The sequence below is a fragment of the Solanum dulcamara genome, chromosome 8, assembly GCF_947179165.1.
Source record: "Solanum dulcamara chromosome 8, daSolDulc1.2, whole genome shotgun sequence".
NCBI lineage: Eukaryota > Viridiplantae > Streptophyta > Magnoliopsida > Solanales > Solanaceae > Solanum > Solanum dulcamara.
The window spans coordinates 6,301,063-6,320,745 of record NC_077244.1 but is presented as its reverse complement, the minus strand read 5'-3'; the positions used below and the strand labels follow the sequence as shown (position 1 = coordinate 6,320,745).

The 19,683-nt window shown below is 36.7% G+C and overlaps 1 protein-coding gene across 1 annotated transcript; it reads right to left on the bottom strand.

Annotated features, from left to right (window-relative positions):
- Nucleotides 1-4,106: 4,106 nt before the first annotated feature.
- Nucleotides 4,107-8,519, bottom strand: LOC129901272 (uncharacterized). Its single transcript, XM_055976405.1, has 5 exons — nucleotides 8,300-8,519; nucleotides 7,670-7,767; nucleotides 5,581-5,662; nucleotides 5,389-5,477; nucleotides 4,107-4,640 (listed from the first exon to the last, which is right to left on the bottom strand). Exons 1-5 carry the CDS (start codon nucleotides 8,339-8,341, stop codon nucleotides 4,394-4,396), a joined length of 558 nt encoding a protein of 185 aa, XP_055832380.1. The 5' UTR covers nucleotides 8,342-8,519; the 3' UTR covers nucleotides 4,107-4,393.
- Between the last annotated feature and the right edge of the window lie 11,164 nt (nucleotides 8,520-19,683).

Sequence of the window (19,683 nt, the reverse complement as noted above, 5' to 3'; positions counted from 1 at the left end):
CAATCCGATCAACTAATTTATTTTAACTTTATCGGGTATGAGACATGCATAACATGTTTTTATTAACAAAGGATCCATAATAAGCACATTGGGGAGTCATAGAGGATTCCTCTGTCGAATGAAACGGTCCAAAATTTACGTTCACATACACAGTTTTGAGCGGGGCGGATCTACTAAGGCCCGTGGGATGTCACGCCACCTAAAGATTTCGACGGAATCTCTAAGTATATATAGGTGTGTATATATATGTGACATATATATATATATATATATATATATATATATAATAATAAACGTGTCACCCAGAGAATCAATAGTCTTTAGTGCGAGTGACAAAGGGTCATATATATTCTATGTGTGGTCGTGTGATCGAATCCTAGTGGCTGATTTTTAAAAAAAGATTTGATAGCAACACAACACATCACTCACCAGAAATCTTTTCTTGTTTACAGACTCAACACAAATTTTTTCTTGTTTTTTTGTTTGTTTCTAATTGTAACTGACTTTTATTAAGTAATAATAAATAATTATTTTTGACTAATTTAATTTATTAGTCTTTGCTTTTCTTTTATTTCTTATTAGTTAATATTTGCTTAAAGATAAAAGTTTTAAAAAGTTTTGTTCTCTCATTCTTCTCCAAGTATGGATTTGACTCTTCTCAATTTCTCTTCTATCCATTTTTTTGCAAATTTCTATTTAAATGTGTGACACATATGTTACTGAAATATTAAAGATTTTGGTATTTAAATTTTCAATTTTGGTAAGAAAATATCCATTTTCCAAAAATTTGAGAACAAATGGAACTACTTCAGTTAAATAGCATTAAATTTTTTTATATAAAATGAAGAACTATAGTTTTACAATTTGAGTCACTATCAAGATCTATAGATGTTTTCTTTTTTAAAAAAAATCTATCTATTTTTGAAAAAATTATCTAACAAAAAATTACTTTATTTTTCTTTGATATTTTGTGGCAAAGTAATTTTCAATACTTTTTATTTAATATCTAAATGCTATAAATTCTATTTTATAATTTACAATATTTTTTCTTCGTAAAATAACTTACTTAAATGTTGATTTTGAATTGGCAGAAATTTGTCTGTCAAGAAACATTTTTTTTGTGAATGAAAAAACTATAGCTAACTAAAATGATTTAAATAATGGTGCTAAAAAATTGTGATATGACTTATTTTATGGCCTAGATAGATTTAAATGATAGTATATATCCTTTAATCATGATTAAGACAATTGATTATTTAAAAATTTGCATCATTGGTATATGAATAAGGCATGGAGACGAGACGGATTCTCCAAATATCAACCTCCCTCGCCAGTCGCCTCAGCCTTGCGCCGCTGCCATTGTTTTCTCCGTAGATAGCGGATGGTAAAACCACTGCGACACCTAAAAACTTTAAATTCTGGATTCGCCTCTAGTTTCGAGCATAAATGCCTTAGAATAATGTTTTGCACAGCGTTTAACAAAAATAATAATTAGGAGTACAGTTTGACTATTATATTCCTTATTAATTCTTTCATCATTTTCTATTTACATGCCTCTTAATTCTAGAATAAGTAATGCTAAGAATAAAAAAAATTAGAAATTACTTCTCTCTTAATTTTTTTAAAATTGACAAGTATTTGAGAACAACTATTTTTAATATACATAAACAACTAAATGAAAACGGAGGGAGTACTTGTTAAGGTTACTAAAAATTGTGATTGAGAAACTAACATTAAGTTGTTGCATACAACAACATTATAAGTGACATTTATTTCGCAATAATAAATTCAAGCTTCAACTTTATTCTCGTTTTACCATAGTAATTAAGGTAAATGAATTGATTACCAGGGATTAAAAAAAAGGTGAAGGGTTTCCTTTAGTGGTAAGCAACAACTCGAACCCTTGATCTCAGACTAGAAGCACGGTCAATTTTTCACTAAAGCTAAGCCTTCTCATTGTTTTGTATATAATTCAACCTAAATATAAATTAAATTTTTTGAAAAGGTAGAAACGATATGACTTCCGATACTATATCCAAGCCTTGAATACTTCTTATTACAATGGGCCACTTAATTCTCAACAAAATCTGCTAACAAAGCCCATCATTGCCCTCTACATTTGGCCTAGAGCCCATTTGATTTTGGGAAAACTTACAGAATTCCACTTGTTTAGCAACTAATTACTTAAATACACTTTAATTTATAATATAACGAATCTTATAAAATTTTGGCATGTCCAGATACATATATCTCGTGATACATGGATCAAAATTAGATATATTTGTTCTAGGGTACATAGACAAATCTCGCTCGCCTCATTCACCTCCCTCTCATCTCGCTCGCCACACTCTGATGTATCTGAATACATGCGAATCACACCAGATACATACATATATATGTACCTAATTTGTATCTAGTGTGATTCGCATACATCTGGGATACATGATTATATCGCTCGCTTCTCTCCTTATTTTAATGTATCTAGTAGCAAAAATACATGTATCTAGGTATATTTTCCTCAATATATGATAATTTTTTTTTATTAATAATAAGATACATAATTATTTAAAAAATATAAGTAAAATTAATATATATAATTGAATATATAACTAATAAGGTAGTTTCTCCATGATTTTGCTGTCGTTAGTTGATCAATTATATACTGAAAGCACAACATGGGAAGAAAATAGTAGTGATACTGAATGAGTTTGGTGAGAAATTAGGAGTTGAGAGCAATAATATGAGTTTGCTTCACCGTGTTCTTTTTTTTTATAATTATTACTCCCCCCTATTTATGTTTGTTTGTTCTGCTTTACATTTTTTTTCGTTTTAAAAAAAATATCCTGTTCTTTTATTGACAATTATTTAGTTTCAACTTTTCACATGACAATGATTAAGATCATAATATAAAAGCATATTTTAATATTTTTAATTTAAGATCATAAAATTAAATTTTTTAATTTATTTTCTTAAACTTTGTATCAAGTCAAATCACAATCATGTATACAAAATTGAAACGGAGGCCAGAAGAATTATTTTTTAATATTGTGGCGGTGTCAACTAACAGCTTGTTTGGATGGTTGTTACCTATGGTATATGGTATTGTGATTTTAATTATAATGTTTGTTCCGATTGTTATTTAAATTTTATGTATCGTATTATTAAATCTATTGTATATAATGACAAAAAGTGTTATTTTGTGTAATGACCAATTTAGTATGATCATCTTATCTTTTTTTCTTCATCTTGCACCTACTTATTATTTAAGAATAGTATTATCATTTTTTTCTACCTTCTTTTTATCTTGAATAAATCTACCATATACCTAGAAAGTTTATTCTTTAGATTGCCAGCATTTGGCATTATGAAACAACGAAAAATTATATAATCTGTCCAAATATTGTATTTATCAAAACAATATCATATAATACTATACATTATAAAATGATATGTAACAGTCATCCACTTGTTGCTTGAAGCATGGGATAACAACTTGGGCATCCCTGGTTGGATTCCAAGCTAAAATTCGTAGAGTCGGATTTCCCTTTTACCCACAACGGAGGAGCCGCCCCCATCAGGCAGGCCGCCACGGGTCATAACGCACTCTTGGCTTATCTCATTAATGTGAAAGCTGGCACACAACAAATCTACTTTGAACTTGGGCATCCCTGGTTAGATTCCAAGCTAAAATTCTAACACCAATCTGCTCCAACCTTGATAGACTAAATTAACTTGCTCCAACCTTGATGGACTAAATTAACTTGGCAACATGTGCTTGTTGGCTGGATAAGTTGCATCGTTGAATTAGTTAAGGTGTGCAAGCTAGCGGACACCGGAATTTTACGTATTAACTATTCCTGCGGGGCTCTGCACCTTAGGTAATCCGTCTGGCAGTTTGCCTATAACACAAATGTCTTGTACAAGTTGACAATTATTTATGATAAAAAAAATGAAATTATGAACACAAATCTTATTTATACTCTTCTTTAAAATCTACCGTATGTAATGTAGAATTTGAAGAAGAGTATTTGACTTCCATTAATTTACTTCAATTTTTTCTATTTCAAATTGAAAGAAAGTGAAATTTATCTCACAAGGACGCAAGATAAATGCAACAAGGTGAGAAATCAAACCCTCACAACAAAGTGAAAATTCACGTAGCCAACCAACTGAGCAACCAAAAGAACAAATCTGGCGGAAATTATTTTGTAAGCAGAGGCAGAGGATCATGACAATCCAAAAGTAAAAGAGGCTAATATTATTGGATACAAAATAACTCCAAATGAGAAAATATAATTTAGGATCACCATAGACTAATGTTACCATTCCACAACATAAATTGAAAATACAGAATTTTGCTAAATCGGTACACAAAATCACATTTAAGTTACACTTACCGTCTTCTCTTTTGCGACTTTGGAGGTTTGAGAACACTCCAGTCCAATCTATGTGGCATTTTGGATCTCCGGCTACTACTAGGTGACGAGGCTGGATCGTCCAGGACTCTCTTATGTGATTTGTTTGAATACTGCACCTCTGAGGATGTATTCTCTTGTTTCCATTTAAGATCTTCGTTAGGATCGTCATATGAGTCGTCCATATCAGAGTTCTCCAACCCACATTGTGATGTACCATTTTCTCTGTGACAATGAACAGTATAATAACAATTGAACTCCACAACTCGACTCGAAAGACAAGTGAAATGCCCAAACAAGATATGCAACATGCGTAGGACTCACAAATTATTGAAATGCACCCAATCTAACATACTCCCTCCGTCATTTTATATGACAAATGTTGACTTGGCATGGAGTTTAGGAAGAAAGGAAGACTATTGACACTTGGTCTAAACAAGCCAGAGAGATTGGTGTGGAAAGTGAAATGTTCAAAGATGAATTTTTCAAAAATATATAAATGTCATTTTTTTGGGACAGACTGAAAAGGAAAATGTTGTCACATAAAAGAGGACAGAGGGAGTAAAATATATAGAATTCACGAAAGTCCAATGCAATCATTGGCACAAAAGATGCCATCGTACCTTACATCTCTTAAGAATATTTTCCCTATTTTAATTGACAATTTGATTTATAAATTGTGTTAATCCTTTTACGTGTAATCGGATTTGTTTATGCAATCTTTAATACTTTACTGTGGAGATCTTATACAATATATCACCAATTATCATCTATATAACCAAAGGCATAAGTAAGAAGGACTTTCAACATATTCAGCTCAACAACACATTAGGAGGAAGTAAAGCTTTTACTTATCAATGAAACAGATGTGAAACAATAAAGTCAAGATGGTATATACTAGGAGTAATGGGTGCATATAAATAATGCACAAAATAGAAAAGGATACAATGAAAACTTTAAGCATCAAACTGACCTTTTAGTAATCAGTTCACTCGTCTCCGAAGAACAAGCAGCAGAAGAAGAACCTTCGGGACGTGGTTTTGAAGCTGCTTCACTCAATTTCTAAAAGACAAGTATTTCGTGAGACATGATTACAAACCACAGGAAAAAAGGAACTGAACAGTCTTCAGAAAGTACTTTTAGGTCACACAAACCATATACTCACATCAATAGAAGGATTAAAACCTTGAAAAGACATCCGACCTTTTATAGCCCCAGGGTGGGGATCCCCTTCCATAATGATAACACTGAATGTGAAGGAAAGAAAGAAATCTCTGAGGAAAAAGTATTTGTTTAAAACAACGGCAAATATGGAATTAATATAACTAGTCCTTCTAAAAAAGAACTCCACCCCCTCTCCTCATCATCCTCCCCCCAAAACCTATAAATGACAAGATGAACTATTTTTTTGTAGCGGACACGGTAGTCAATATTTAATTTGAACCACAGCACAATCACACAGTATGTGAAAAGATTCCATTAAGCTTCAAATTTGTAAAAAAAGATTTTCATAAAACAGATTTCCCAAAATATTACTCCATCTATCCCAATTTACAGTCTTAGTTTGACTGGACACGGAGTTTAAAAAACAAAAGGAGACTTTTGAATCTTGTGGTCTTAAATTAAAGATACGTATTAGTCCTTTAAATCGTGTGGTCTTAAACTTACCATGTCGAATGTTGGAATTGGAAAACTTACTAAATATAAAACGAAGCACTCTATTTGGGATAGCCAAAAGGGAAAGTAAGACACTTAAATTGGGCCGGAGACCCAAGGAAGTACTTTTTTGCATTAGGCTCACAAAGCTGATGTAATTTTACGTTAGAAACATCCAATATACCCTTATAAAATATCTAAACCCTAGTGGGAAAAAAAGGCTTAGTCTAAGATAGCTTGGGGGGGGGGGGGGCACTCAAAAGTCACTTGCTTGTGATTGCAACCATTCCCCGAAAAGGGTTGAGTGTGGATGTAATTCAGCTAGAATAAAGTGAGATTTTATTAGTTCTAAATGCTGACAACTATGTGCAGGAAAAAGTTATACGAAGTCAACTTTTCTCAAAATGTCATAGATTGTATTTGAGCAGCCTAAACGTGATAGATCTTCCATTCTAGTGCTATTCGAGCACTGCAAAGAAAGAACACATTCTTCGTAATATAATTTATTGAGTTACTCCTTTTGTACCCTTAAAAAGATAGTGCTCAGGAACAGCCAACATCTGGGCAGCAAACTTGATACTAACTAGAAGGAGAGATCTAGTTTCAGTGGTATTAAACTTGATCCAGCTCTAAACGAAATCCAAATTAGACTCAGTCCAAGGAAAATGTAAATTGTAATCCTGGGCTAACCTTGGTCTCAAAATAGAAGGTGCAAACAAAAAGTGGTGGATGCTCTTATCTCACACCACAATGTTAGTCGTTCCATCCCAATGTGTTATAAATGCCATTTTTCACTAGTTAATTCATTTCATGACTTTTAACCAATCACAACGCTTGAGCTCAATAGTTGAAGTATATAGGACAGGCCCAGAACATGTAGGAAAGAAGTGTGTTATCATATCAAAAAGTGAGCAAGACGAAGATACAAGAAGAATTCTAAGAAAAAATGCATAAAGAGGCAAGGGATCCCATATAAAGGAGCTTGTTGAAGTGTGAGTTATAACATCAGCTTGGCACACTCTTTTTCTTGGCCAGCCTTCTTTTTTTCTCTTTATATTTTTTATTATAGTATCAAATTCCTCATATCTTAAAGCCAGCATTACGGTAAAACTAAGACAATTTTCAACACAGAATGATTCCTCATTAAAAGATTTCCAAAGGTAATTCATGCCTGTTAAACAAGCTTGATTGTTAAAGTGAGAATGATATATTCAGCTCGGTACATTCTTTTTCTTGGCCAAACTTCTTTTCTCTCTGCATATCTATATTTTTTTATCGTATCAAATTCCTCATATCTTAAAGCTGGCTTTATGGTAAAACTACAATTTTCAACAGAGAATGGTTCCTCATTAAAGGACTTCCTAAGGTAAATAATGCCTTTTAGAAGTTAATTGTGGTCATATTTCCATAGTTCAACAACATCATACCCAGTGAAATCTCACAGAGTGGGTTCTGAGGCATATTTCCATAGTTCAATGTATACAAACTTCAATACTAATCCAACTAAAGTTACAACTCAAATTTCAACACTTTCAAATATACTAGGCCAAATATCATCAATTAAAAAACAAAATAAAAAATTTGAAGAAAAAAGTTACCATCTTTTGGGAGTACTAGAGGAGGGGAAGTTTCCATCAGGTATCACTTCTTCTTCCTTCTTAGGCTTTTCCTCTCTCAGTGCTGCCCTTTGCATAAACTGCAATTACAAATCATCAAAATCCTTTAGACAACACAACAACAATTATGCCTCGATCCCATATACTTGGTGTCAGCTATATGAATGCTTTGTACACATTCTGCTCTACTCAGAGAATTCATCAAAGCTAGATCTTTTTTGAAGAATTAACCTAAATAGCTGCTCACCCAACCGCTTAAACTAAAATTAGTTTGCACATGTATATTATATGTATATTCCATGTATAATATGCATATAATCAGTATATAATTTATGTATGTATACGATTAAGAAACGTAAACAGTGAATCCGACCAGCTATTTGTGAAAAAATCGCATCTTTTTTAAAGCTGAAGATAAATTATAAGGAAAACTCCCATATACAGTGTTAGCAAAAACCTTCAAATAAACAGAAAATTTACAAAAGGGATAAATAACATGTTGAAAATATTATGTAAGAACAAAAATTCCTCAAAACCCAGTTCAAAATTTCTTCTTTATTCAATTTACAGACAGAGTAAAGGCACCAAATTGAACCCTTTTTTTTTTTTTACCTTCAAGTTCCTCAAGGTACCGGATAGTTCACGCTTGGCCATTCTGATATTAAAAGCAACTTCTTGGGGCACACCAAAACTGAATATTTGCTATTCTTGATTTTCCGGCAGGGTGACGGTGACGGTGACTGCGCCGGCGCTGGCGTCTAGCAAACGTGAACTGAAGAGGTTTTTCTGGGAGTGAAGGGATATTTCTTCAGTTGAAAATAACAGATTTGCCCCTAATTCTAATGGGAGTAGGGTTCATTATTGGGCCTTGACCATGTTCAATGATGGCCCAATGTAAGACTAACTTGGATGATTTGTACATATAGCCTGTTGGAGCTATTTAATATGCATAAATTACACAAATCTCATATTGTTAAGTTAATTACATTTTATCTCTACTCTTTTTCAAATAAAAAAAATCTCTTAAATTTGATGGAATTCGGATACATCACGTAAGTCTTGATACATCAAGTAAAGTGATATATCTGACCGATACATCGCGTAAAATAATGTATCCGACGTCTTGATATATCATATAAGTGATGTATACGATCGATACATCGCATAAAGTGATGAATTTAACCTTCCGATACATCATGTAAAATGATGTATCCAATCGATACATCGCGTACAGCGATGTATCATAAAATAGGAGGGAGTAGGAATTTTTGTATTTTTTTCAAATGGTAGGATTAGAGAATATCATAAAATAAGTTGTGTATTTAGGTAATTTTTTCATTTAATATTGCAAAAATTACTTGAGTAAGATAAATAATTACTAATTTTAGCAATACTTTTTCTTTATTACCATTTATAGCAATACATAGTAATATTATGATAAATTTGTACTATGTATTAAAAGTGAATTGTGCATACAATATAAGTGTATTAAAGCGTATAATAAATATATTATCTCTCAATAAAAATTATATTATATAATTTTATAAATTATTTTCTGTAATATGTATTAAAATTGTATTATAAATGTTCAGTGAAAAAGAAAATGTTATTACTATAGATGATTAATATTTTCTTAATATAGCATATGTATCATCTACGTAAGTTTTCCTTTAATATTTAGCCGGGTCAAATTCAATTTCAAACTTACTGACTCTACTAGAAATCATAGCCGACCCCCCCCCCCCTCCCCCAATTGATCAATTCTATAAGTCATGAATAGTTGATTCGTTCGATGTTAAGTTTAGGATATCAAATATCATTTCGTCCTAATTTTAACATATAATTGTATAATTTTCTATAATTATCAAAATTTTAAAGTTAAATGGGTAAGAACAAAAAATGCCCCTTTATTTATCAAAAACATTCGTTATACGGTTGACCTATTCATATCTTTATTATTAACAAATCATCTCATATCTGTTCCATCATTAATGGAGCTCCAAAATTGTACAAATTCTTAACCATATTTTATTTACATAAAAAAAATAGTCAAAATCATAGAAAATATACAGTGACTATACAATATAGCTTGTCAAAAGTCACAGAAAGTATACATTGACTATACAAATAGATTACTTATACATGAGTTATACACTGAATATACATTATGATACACTCAAAAATTGAATATAGTTTGACTATACATAAAATATACACTAACTATACATGTTTTATACAACAAATGGCTATTTGTTTTATAATTATTTTTGCTGAATGACCATGTGACGTAATTATCCCTAATATATATAGGCGGTTGCTCTCTACTACCATTTTAATAAGCATTCATTCATTGTTTTATGTTCATCCATGAGAAGGAAAAAAATAGTTTGTGTGATATCTTGTGGCAAAATAACTTAAGAGCAATTTTTTTTGAGTTGCTTTTCAAAGTATTTTGGGTCTTTAATATAGGAAAGTGGGGACATGAGAGTTCTTAACTAATCAATCATGAGAGATAGTCAAGTATTTTGGATATTTAATTCAGGAAAGTTGGGACATCAACGATATATAAAATAAACATAGCCAAGACAAGTAGACCAATAGAATCATGACACAATGGAGAGCACCAGAAGTTACTGTAACGACCCAAACAGTCGTTAGATAAGATCAGGAGAAAACGCAATGATTTTACTTAACTGGGTCCCATCATACCGCCAGAGTGAGATGGTCCCGCCTTAGCGCGCCGCCAGAGCGGGAGGACGTGGATCAGAACATAAGTCACAATTTTTTTATTTCTTCCACTTCTCCCAAGAGTAAGTTAGAGGCGAGGGCTACTCCCAAAATCCTCCAAAAGGTTGCTCTTGACTTAGGAAGGAGAGGGGAAGAAATCTTAGCATTGGAAGGTTTTCAACCGATGGAAATCAAACTGGTCTTACCCGTAGAGCATGTGGAACCAAGGATTTCACTAGAAATAATTCTCCACGGTTTCTTGGCGCCCAGGTAGCCTAGGCTTCTCTTTTCTGAGTAGTAAATCTATACCTATTGCGTAGTTGTAACACCCCTCAAAATTTTTTCCTAAGATTCGGACCCTTCTTGTGTTCGGGTAAGGTCGAACTCGAGTATTGTGAAGTATATGCATGAGTTAAGATGAGTCCCTGAGAATTAAGCAGTATTAGAGGTGATGTGGGGTCACAACGGACCCCTAGGACCAAGCTAAGTCCAAAAAATTCGTCGTGACTAAGTTCTAGGATGAGTTCGTATAAAGGGTCGACTTCTAACGACCCTACCTCTTTAACGACGACAATCTGGGTGGCCCACGACCTATTAAATTAAAGGTCATCGAGTTTTCTTTCCAACGCCACCAAGAAGGTAATTTTTGGAGTTCGGAGTCAAAAGATATGACGATCCTAAGACAAACTAGCTCGACAGGAATTTTAGGCCTGGGTTGCAACTGCTGGGAATCTGGGCTTGGCGCTGCAGTGGCGCGACGCGCCACTATCGCGCCAAGAACATGCCTCAGTAGTTTGGTCCCTGGCGTGGCGTGCCACTACGAGGTGTGCAGGGTTTTCAAGCCTATTTTCCCAGAACCCAGAAAATATGGCATTGGCGCCGTAAGGGCGCGACGCGCCACTATCGTGCCAGGAACACGCCTCAGTAGTTTGGTCCTTGGCGCGGCTCGCCACTAACTGATGTGCAGGTTTTAGGCCTAATCGACCTGGCACTGCAATGGTGCGACGCACCACTATCGCGCCAGAGCTTTTTCAGCCTATTTTGGAGAAAGGATAATTTGGGAATTGTCCCAAATTATATATGTATCATCCTTGAACGATTTTAGACCATATTTTCAGCCTCTCTCTCTCTCTCTCTAAAAGCCATAGAAAATTCTCTCTTCTTCTTCTTCATTTCCAACAAGGATTTGTTCCAAGAGCTTCATGACTTCAAGTTTCCATTGAAGACCCAACAACAAGGTTTCTTCAAGAATCTATTCTAAGGTATATAAGGCTATCCAAAACATGGGTTGAGTCCACCCATGTTCCCTACATCTTCTTTCGATTTATTGTCCATAAGGATGAAGTTTATTGATAGAGGTAGGCCCAAATAGGTCCTTTTCATCTATTATCCTAATTTCCATTATGATGATGTTGTGGAGTCAAGAAAGTGATGTGCTTCATGTTGTTATGAGTTTATTGAGATGAGGTGTCGATCATATATATTGTTAATTTCCTAACTATTGATTTTGATAAAGAAATGTTAATTTTCTTAAATATGTTATTTATCTTGAATTGTTGATTCAAAACCTTGGAATTGTGTTGAGTCCCAAAAGATTTGTTAAATGAATAGAGGAGCGATTGGATAGGTTTACATGTTGTTATAAATGCACATTAAATCTACTATTAAAAGATATGATTGAGATTGATCGGATAGTATGATTGGGAGAGATTTGATTGTGATAGAGTTGATGAGTTGACAAGGTTGTAATGAGACTTGTCGATATGATTTGATTGAGTTGATTAGATGGAGTTTTATGAGCATTGAGTCTTGGAAGGAGTATTGAGCATCGAATTGGGTAAGAGTATAGTCCATACTTGAACCCAATAACTACGTCGCCAAACATAGGAGGGGATTAAACCGTTAAAGTCGGATGCTTCCCCAAATTTTTTGTCCTGACATTATAGGACTTGGTTGGATTGGATCCATGATTGGTTGATTCATTCATACCCTAACAAAGTATGAACGGACGCGACAACAACGTCGGTTTATTGTACTTTCACTAGCTCATAAGTGATGGTTGTCGGATAAGAGAAACTCCTGAATAGGTTTTGATAGTACTCTGAGTTGGATTGAGTTGAATGGTATGTGATTGGTCCCATCTAAACCATATTCTTGTTTAGACTTAGGACACTTGAATGAGTTATTATTTTCCTTGAGTTGAGTTTCCGAGATGATTTGATTTGGTCCCTTCTGATTTTGTTTTATTCGGCCATTTTACATACTCGTGCATTCCATGTACTGACGCCATTTGGCCTGCATCATTTCATGATGCAGAGATATGTACTAGAGATCATCAACCGACGCACCATTGAAGATCCACACGCTCACAGCTAGTTGGTGAGTCCTCCTAGTTCCCGGAGGATGTTGAGTTTTCTGTATGGTTTTGTGTTATTTCCTTTATTTTCTTTGATTTTTGGTAGCCATGGGCTTGTTATTGGCACCTCCTAGATTGTTGATAGAGGCTTCATAGACCAGAGTGTGGAAAGGTTGGACTGTTATATTGAATAACTTTTGTTATACTTGTTTTGATGAGTTGATAGTGTTTGGCCTTCGGCCCTTACTATATGAATAGTGTGCTTATGATGGAGTCCTCCATCTGAGTGAATGTGATCGAATGAAAGTGTGACTAGACCAGGTGGTTCGCTTGAAGGCCAAAAATGGCTTTTGAGTGCCGGTCGCACCTAGGGTACCCTCCCGGGGCATGACAAATATGGTATCAGAGCACAGAGTTCAAGAGTCCTAGGGAGTCTATGAAGCCGTGTCTAGTAGAGTCTTGATTATGGGTGTGTTGTGCACCACACTTATAATTAGGAGGCTATAAGACATTAAGAATTGTTTCATTTCTTTCATACTCTGAATTTGTGCGATAGAGTTAAACTCTATAAAACTCCTCTCTGATTCGTGCATTTATACATTACAAATAATGCCTCCTAAACGTATTGCCAGCCAAAGGAACACTGATAACGTAGAGATTCCCCAGTCAGAGATACGACCATCGAGGTCTAGAGGCCAACCTGCGAGATATGCGGAGGCACCTCCAGTGCCTGCTACTCTGCCTGCACCCACTTCAGAGGCAGAATTTCGAGGGGCGATTGCTATGCTCACTCAATTAGTGGCTGCCCGAAATAGTAACCAGAGTTCGCCAACTCTTCGCTCTAATTCCCAAGAGCCGTTTGCTGTCACCAGAATTAGAGACTTTCTGAGAATGAATCCGCCGGCATTCACGGGTTCTAAAGTTGATGAAGACCCTCAAAATTTTATTAATGAGATGTGGAAAATCCTAAAAGCTATGCATGCTACGGAGATTGAGGGGGTTGAGTTGGTGTCCTACCATCTCAAGGATGTGGCAAACATCTGGTATAACCAATGGGAATAAGGTAGAGGTAAGGATGCTGAACCTGCTATGTGGGATGAATTTGAGGGAGCCTTTCTTGACCACTTCTTTCCCCGAGAATTGAGGGAAGCGAAAGTGGAGGAGTTTGTGAATCTGAAACAAGAAGGCATGACTGTTAAGGAGTACAACCTGAAGTTCATCCAGCTGTCCAGGTATGCTCTAGAGATGATCCCAGATGTGAGGTCGAAGATGAGGAAATTTGTCTCCGATTTGGGAAGACATGTAAAGAAGGAGTGCAAAGCGGCATTGTCAATCTCCGATATGGATATTTCAAGATTAATGGTGTACGCTCAACAGGTAGAGGATGAGAAGAGAAAAGACAGAGAGGAGCATCTGAGCAAGAAGGCAAGATCAACTAGGCATGAGAATGAACAGAGGCAAAACAAAGGCAACAGGTCCTTCTTCCAGAAGAAGCCTTCCAACTATGCCTCATCTACCGCTAGTGCACCTATGCCGTAGAATAGGTATGATCGGCAGGGACAGAGTCGCCAAAATTTCAGACCCCAGGGTTCTCAATCCCAGTCTAGCGTAGGTCAAGGTTCGCAAGGGAAGCCACCATGCGTTAAGTGTGGAAAGCTCTACTTGGGAGAGTGCAGAGCGGGAAGGGTTGGTTGTTATAAATGAGGCCAAATAGACCATTTTCAGAAAGAGTGTCCAACATGGGGGAACAGAGCCCACTATTCTACTACCACATCACCAGCTAGAGGTAATCAGAAGGGCACTACTTCAAGTAGAGCGGAGGTACAAACCGTCTATATGCTATGGGCAGTCGCCAAGATTAGGAGAACTCTCCAAACGTCATGACGGGTATGATTCAAATCTCTTTAGTTGACTATTATGTTTTGATGGATCCGGGTGCCACGCTATCATTTGTGACTCCTTACGTGGCTAGTAAATTCAATAAAATTCCTGAATGCCTTCTTGAGCCTTTCAGTGCAGCTACTCTTGTCGGTGATTCTGTCTTAGCTGAGAGAGTCTATAGAGATTGCACTGTGTCAATTCATCACAGGGATACCTTGGCTGACTTAGTTGAGTTAGACATGATTGATTTTGATGTGATCCTTGGCATGGACTGGCTTTATGTCTGTTATGCCTCTATTGATTGTAGAACTCAGATTGTCAAGTTCAAATTCTCGAATGAGCCTGTCGTAGAGTGGAAGGGTAGTCCTGTCGTGCCTAAGGGTAAGTTTATTTCCTACCTTAGGGCCAGGAAGCTAATCTCAAAAGGGTGTATTTATCACCTTGTCCGAGTGAAAGACGGCAGTATTGAGTTTCCACCCCTTGAGTCGATTCCGACTGTCAACGAGTTTCCTGATGTCTTTCCTGAAGATCCGCCTGGAGTCCCTTCTGATAGAAAGATTGACTTTGGGATTGATGTCCTTCCTGATACCTAGCCTATCTCAATCCCTCTATATAGAATAGCTCCGGCTGAGTTGAAAGAGTTGAAGAAACAGTTGAAAGAATTTTTAGATAAGGGATTCATTAGGCTGAGTGTCTCACCATGGGGTGCTCCGGTCCTATTTGTACGAAAGAAAGATGGGTCCCTTAGAATGTGTATTGACTACAAGCAGCTGAATAAGGTCACCATAAAGAACAAATACCCTCTCCTCAGAATAGATGACTTATTTGATCAACTTCAGGGTGCCACTTATTTCTCAAAGATAGACCTAAGATCGGGCTACTATCAGTTGAAAGTGCGGGGGTGTGATATTCCAAAGACAGCTTTTCGGACCCGTTATGGCCACTTTGAATTTTTGGTCATGTCCTTTGGATTGACTAATGCCCCCGCAGCTTTTATGGATCTCATGAACCGAGTATTTAAACCATACCTTGATATGTTTGTGATTGTATTCATAGATGATATTTTGGTTTACTCCAAGAATGAGGAGGAGCACGCCCGTCATCTTAGAGTCGTCTTGCAAACTTTGAAAGACTAGGTATTGTATGCAAAGTTCTCGAAATGTGAATTTTGGCTTGCATCAATGGCCTTTCTAGGTCACATTGTATCTAGAGATGGTATCCAGGTTGATGCTCAGAAGATTGAGGCAGTAAAAAATTAGCCCAGACCCACATCCCCGACAGAGATAAGAAGCTTCTTGGGTTTGGCCGATTATTACCGAAGGTTTGTAGAGGGATTCTCATCCATATCATCACCATTGACCAAGCTGACCCAAAAGAAGGCTAAGTTCCAATGGTCCAATGCTTGTGAGGAGAGTTTCCAGAAATTGAAGTCCAAGCTAACCACTAATCCTGTCTTGACTTTGCCCGATGGAACAGAGGGCTTTGTAATCTATTGTGATGCATCTAGAGTTGGGTTGGGCTGTGTGCTGATGCAGAGGGGAAAAGTGATAGCCTATGCTTCAAGCTAGCTTAAGGTTCATGAGAGGAATTACCCAACTCATGACCTTGAGCTGGCAGCTGTGGTATTTGCTCTAAAAATTTGGCGCCACTACTTGTATGGAGTGCATGTTGATGTGTTCACCGATCACAAGAGTTTACAATTTGTCTTTAGCCATAAGGAACTCAACCTGAGACAAAGGAGATGGCTCAAACTATTCAAAGACTATGATATGAGCATCTTCTACTATCTAGATAAAACTAATATTGTTGTTGATGCTCTTAGCAGGTTGTCTATGGGTAGCACTGCCCATGTGGAGGAGGGAAGGAGAGAATTGGCGAAGGAGGTACATAGATTAGTCCAATTGGGAGTTCGTCTTGAAGAGAACAATGAAGGTGGAGTTAATGTTCAGGATGGGTCTACATCCTTACTTGTGGCAGAGGTAAAGGAGAAACAAGATTAGGATCCCGTCCTTCTCCAATTAAAGGAAGTTGTTCACAAACAAGAGGTGATGGTTTTTACCAAAAGGGGAGATGGTGTGTTAAGGTACCAAAATAGGTTGTGTGTACCTGATGTCGGTGATGTTTGAGAGAGAATTATGGCCGAAGTGCATAGTTCCAGATACTCTATTTATCTGGGCTCTACAAAAATGTATCATGAATTGAGGGAAATCTATTGGTAGAGTGGGATGAAGAGAGATATTGCAGAATTCGTTTCCAAGTGCCCGAATTGCCAATAGGTGAAAGTTGAGCATCAAAGACCATGTGATTTAGCTCAAAACATAAAAAATCCGAAATGGAAGTAGGAGATGATCAACATGGACTTTGTTACGGGTTTGCCGAAGTCCCGGAAGAAACATGATTTGATTTGGGTAATTGTGGATAGGATGACGAAATCAACTCACTTCTTGGCGGTTAAGACTACTGACACTGCGGAAGATTATGCAAAGTTATATATTCAAGAGATTGTCAGATTGCATGGGGTTCCCTTGTCTATCATCTCAGACAGAGGAGCTCAATTCACTTCCCAATTTTGGAAATCCTTCCAGAAGGGACTGGGTTCGAAGGTGAACTTTAGTACGATCTTTCATCCCCAGACAGATGGCCAAGCAGAGCGCACCATCCAGACCTTGGAAGATATGTTGAGGGCATGTGTGCTTGACTTCAAAGGGAATTGGGATGATCACTTACCTCTCATAGAGTTTGCATATAATAATAGCTATCATGCAAGCATTCAAATGGCTCCTTATGAAGCTTTGTATGGGAGGAGGTGTAGATCGCCAATTAGATGGTTTGAAGTTGGTGAAGTTGAGTTGATTGGGCCTGATTTTGTTCACCAATCCATGGAGAAGGTGAGAGTTATTCAAGGTAGGCTAAAGACAGCCCAAAGCCGCCAAAAATCTTACATCGACGTGAGGAGGAGAGACTTAGAGTTTGAGGTGGGTGATTTGGTATACTTGAAAGTGTCACCCATGAAGGGCGTCATGATGTTTGGAAGGAAGGGGAAGCTCAGTCCTTGATTTATTGGTCCTTACCTTTGAGGCAGATTGGGAGTATTGCCTATGAGTTGGAATTACCCTTAGAGCTAGCCTCTATTCATTCGGTATTCTACATTTCGATATTGAAGAAGTGCTTGGGCGATCCCTCATTGGTATTCCCCATTGATAGTATTGGAGTTAAGGATAGTTTATCCTATGAAGAGATCCCGGTCCAAATTCTTAATCACTAAATCCACAAATTGAGGAACAAAGAGATTGCCTCCGTTAAGGTCCTGTGGAGAAATCAATTGGTTGAGGGAGATACGTGGGAAGCGGAGGAGGACATGAAATATAAATATCCACATCTATTCATGCCTACCGACGAGAATGTTGAAGGTAATGTCCATTTCCTTGACTTGAATTTATTTGCGTAGTATGAGTTGATTGGTAATTTGTTCAAGAATTTGATTGGTTGATTGGTTAAATTCTGATGGTGATTTATACCTAGATTCCATTCTTGGTTTGCTCATCATTCGAGGATGAATGATCCCAAGGGGGAAATATTATAACACCTCTCAAAAATTTTCCTTAAGATTCAGACCTTTCTTGTGTTCGGGTAAGGTCGAACTTGAGTATTGTGAAGTATATGCATGAGTTAAGATGAGTCCTTGAGAATTAAGCAGTATTAGAGGTGATGTGGGGTCACAACGGACCCTTAGGACCAAGCTAAGTCCAAAAGATTCATCGTGACTAAGTTTTAGGATGAGTTCATATAAGGGGTCAACTTCTAACGACCCTACCTTTTTAAAGACGACAATCTGGATGGCCCATGACCTATTAAATTAAAGGTCATCGAGTTTTCTTTCCAATTCCACCAATAAGGTAATTTTTGGAGTTCGGAGTCAAAAGATATGACGATCCTAAGACGAACTAGCTCGACAGGAATTTTAGGCCTAGGTTGCAACTGCTGGGAATCTGGGCTTGGCGCTGCAGTGGCGCGACGTGCCACTATTGCGCCAAGAACATGCCTCAGTAGTTTGGTCCCTGGCGCGGTGCGCCACTACGAGGTGTGCAGGGTTTTCAAGCCTATTTTCCCAGAACCCAGAAAATATGGCCTTGGCGCCGTAAGGGCGCGACGCGCCACTATCATACCAGGAACATGCCTCAGTAGTTTGGTCCTTGGCACGGCTCACCACTAACTGATGTGCAGGTTTTAGGCCTAATCGACCTGGCGCTGCAATGGCGCAACGCGCTACTATCGTGCCAGTAGCATTTTCAACCTATTTTTCAGAATTTTGGAGAAAGAGCAATTTGGGAATTGTCCCAAATTATATATGTATCATCCTTGAATGATTTTAGACCATATTTTCAACCTCTCTCTCTCTCTAAAAAGCCCTAGAAAATTCTCTCTTCTTCTTCTTCTTCTTCTTCTTCTTCTTCTTCTTGTTCTCCATTTCCAACAAGGATTTGTTCCAAGAGCTTCAAGACTTCAAGTTTCCATTGAAGACCCAACAACAAGGTTTCTTCAAGAATCTATTCTAAGGTATATAAGGCTATCCAAAACATGGGTTGAGTCCACCCATGTGCCCTACATCTTCTTTCGATTTATTGTCCATAAGGATGAAGTTTATTGATAGAGGTAGGCCCAAATAGGCCCTTTTCATCTATTATCTTAATTTCCATTATGATGATGTTGTGGAGTCAAGAAAGTGATGTGCTTCATGTTGTTATGAGTTGATTGAGATGAGGTGTCGATCATATATATTGTTAATTTCCTAACTATTGATTTTGATAAAGAAATGTTAATTTTCTTAAATATGTTATTTATCTTGAATTGTTGATTCAAAATCTTGGAATTGTGTTGAGTCCCAAAAGATTTGTTAAATGAATAGAGGAGCGATTGGATAGGTTTACATGTTGTTATAAATGCACATTAAATCTACTATTGAAAGATATGATTGAGATTGATCGGATAGTATGATTGGAAAAGATTTGATTGTGATAGAGTTGATGAGTTG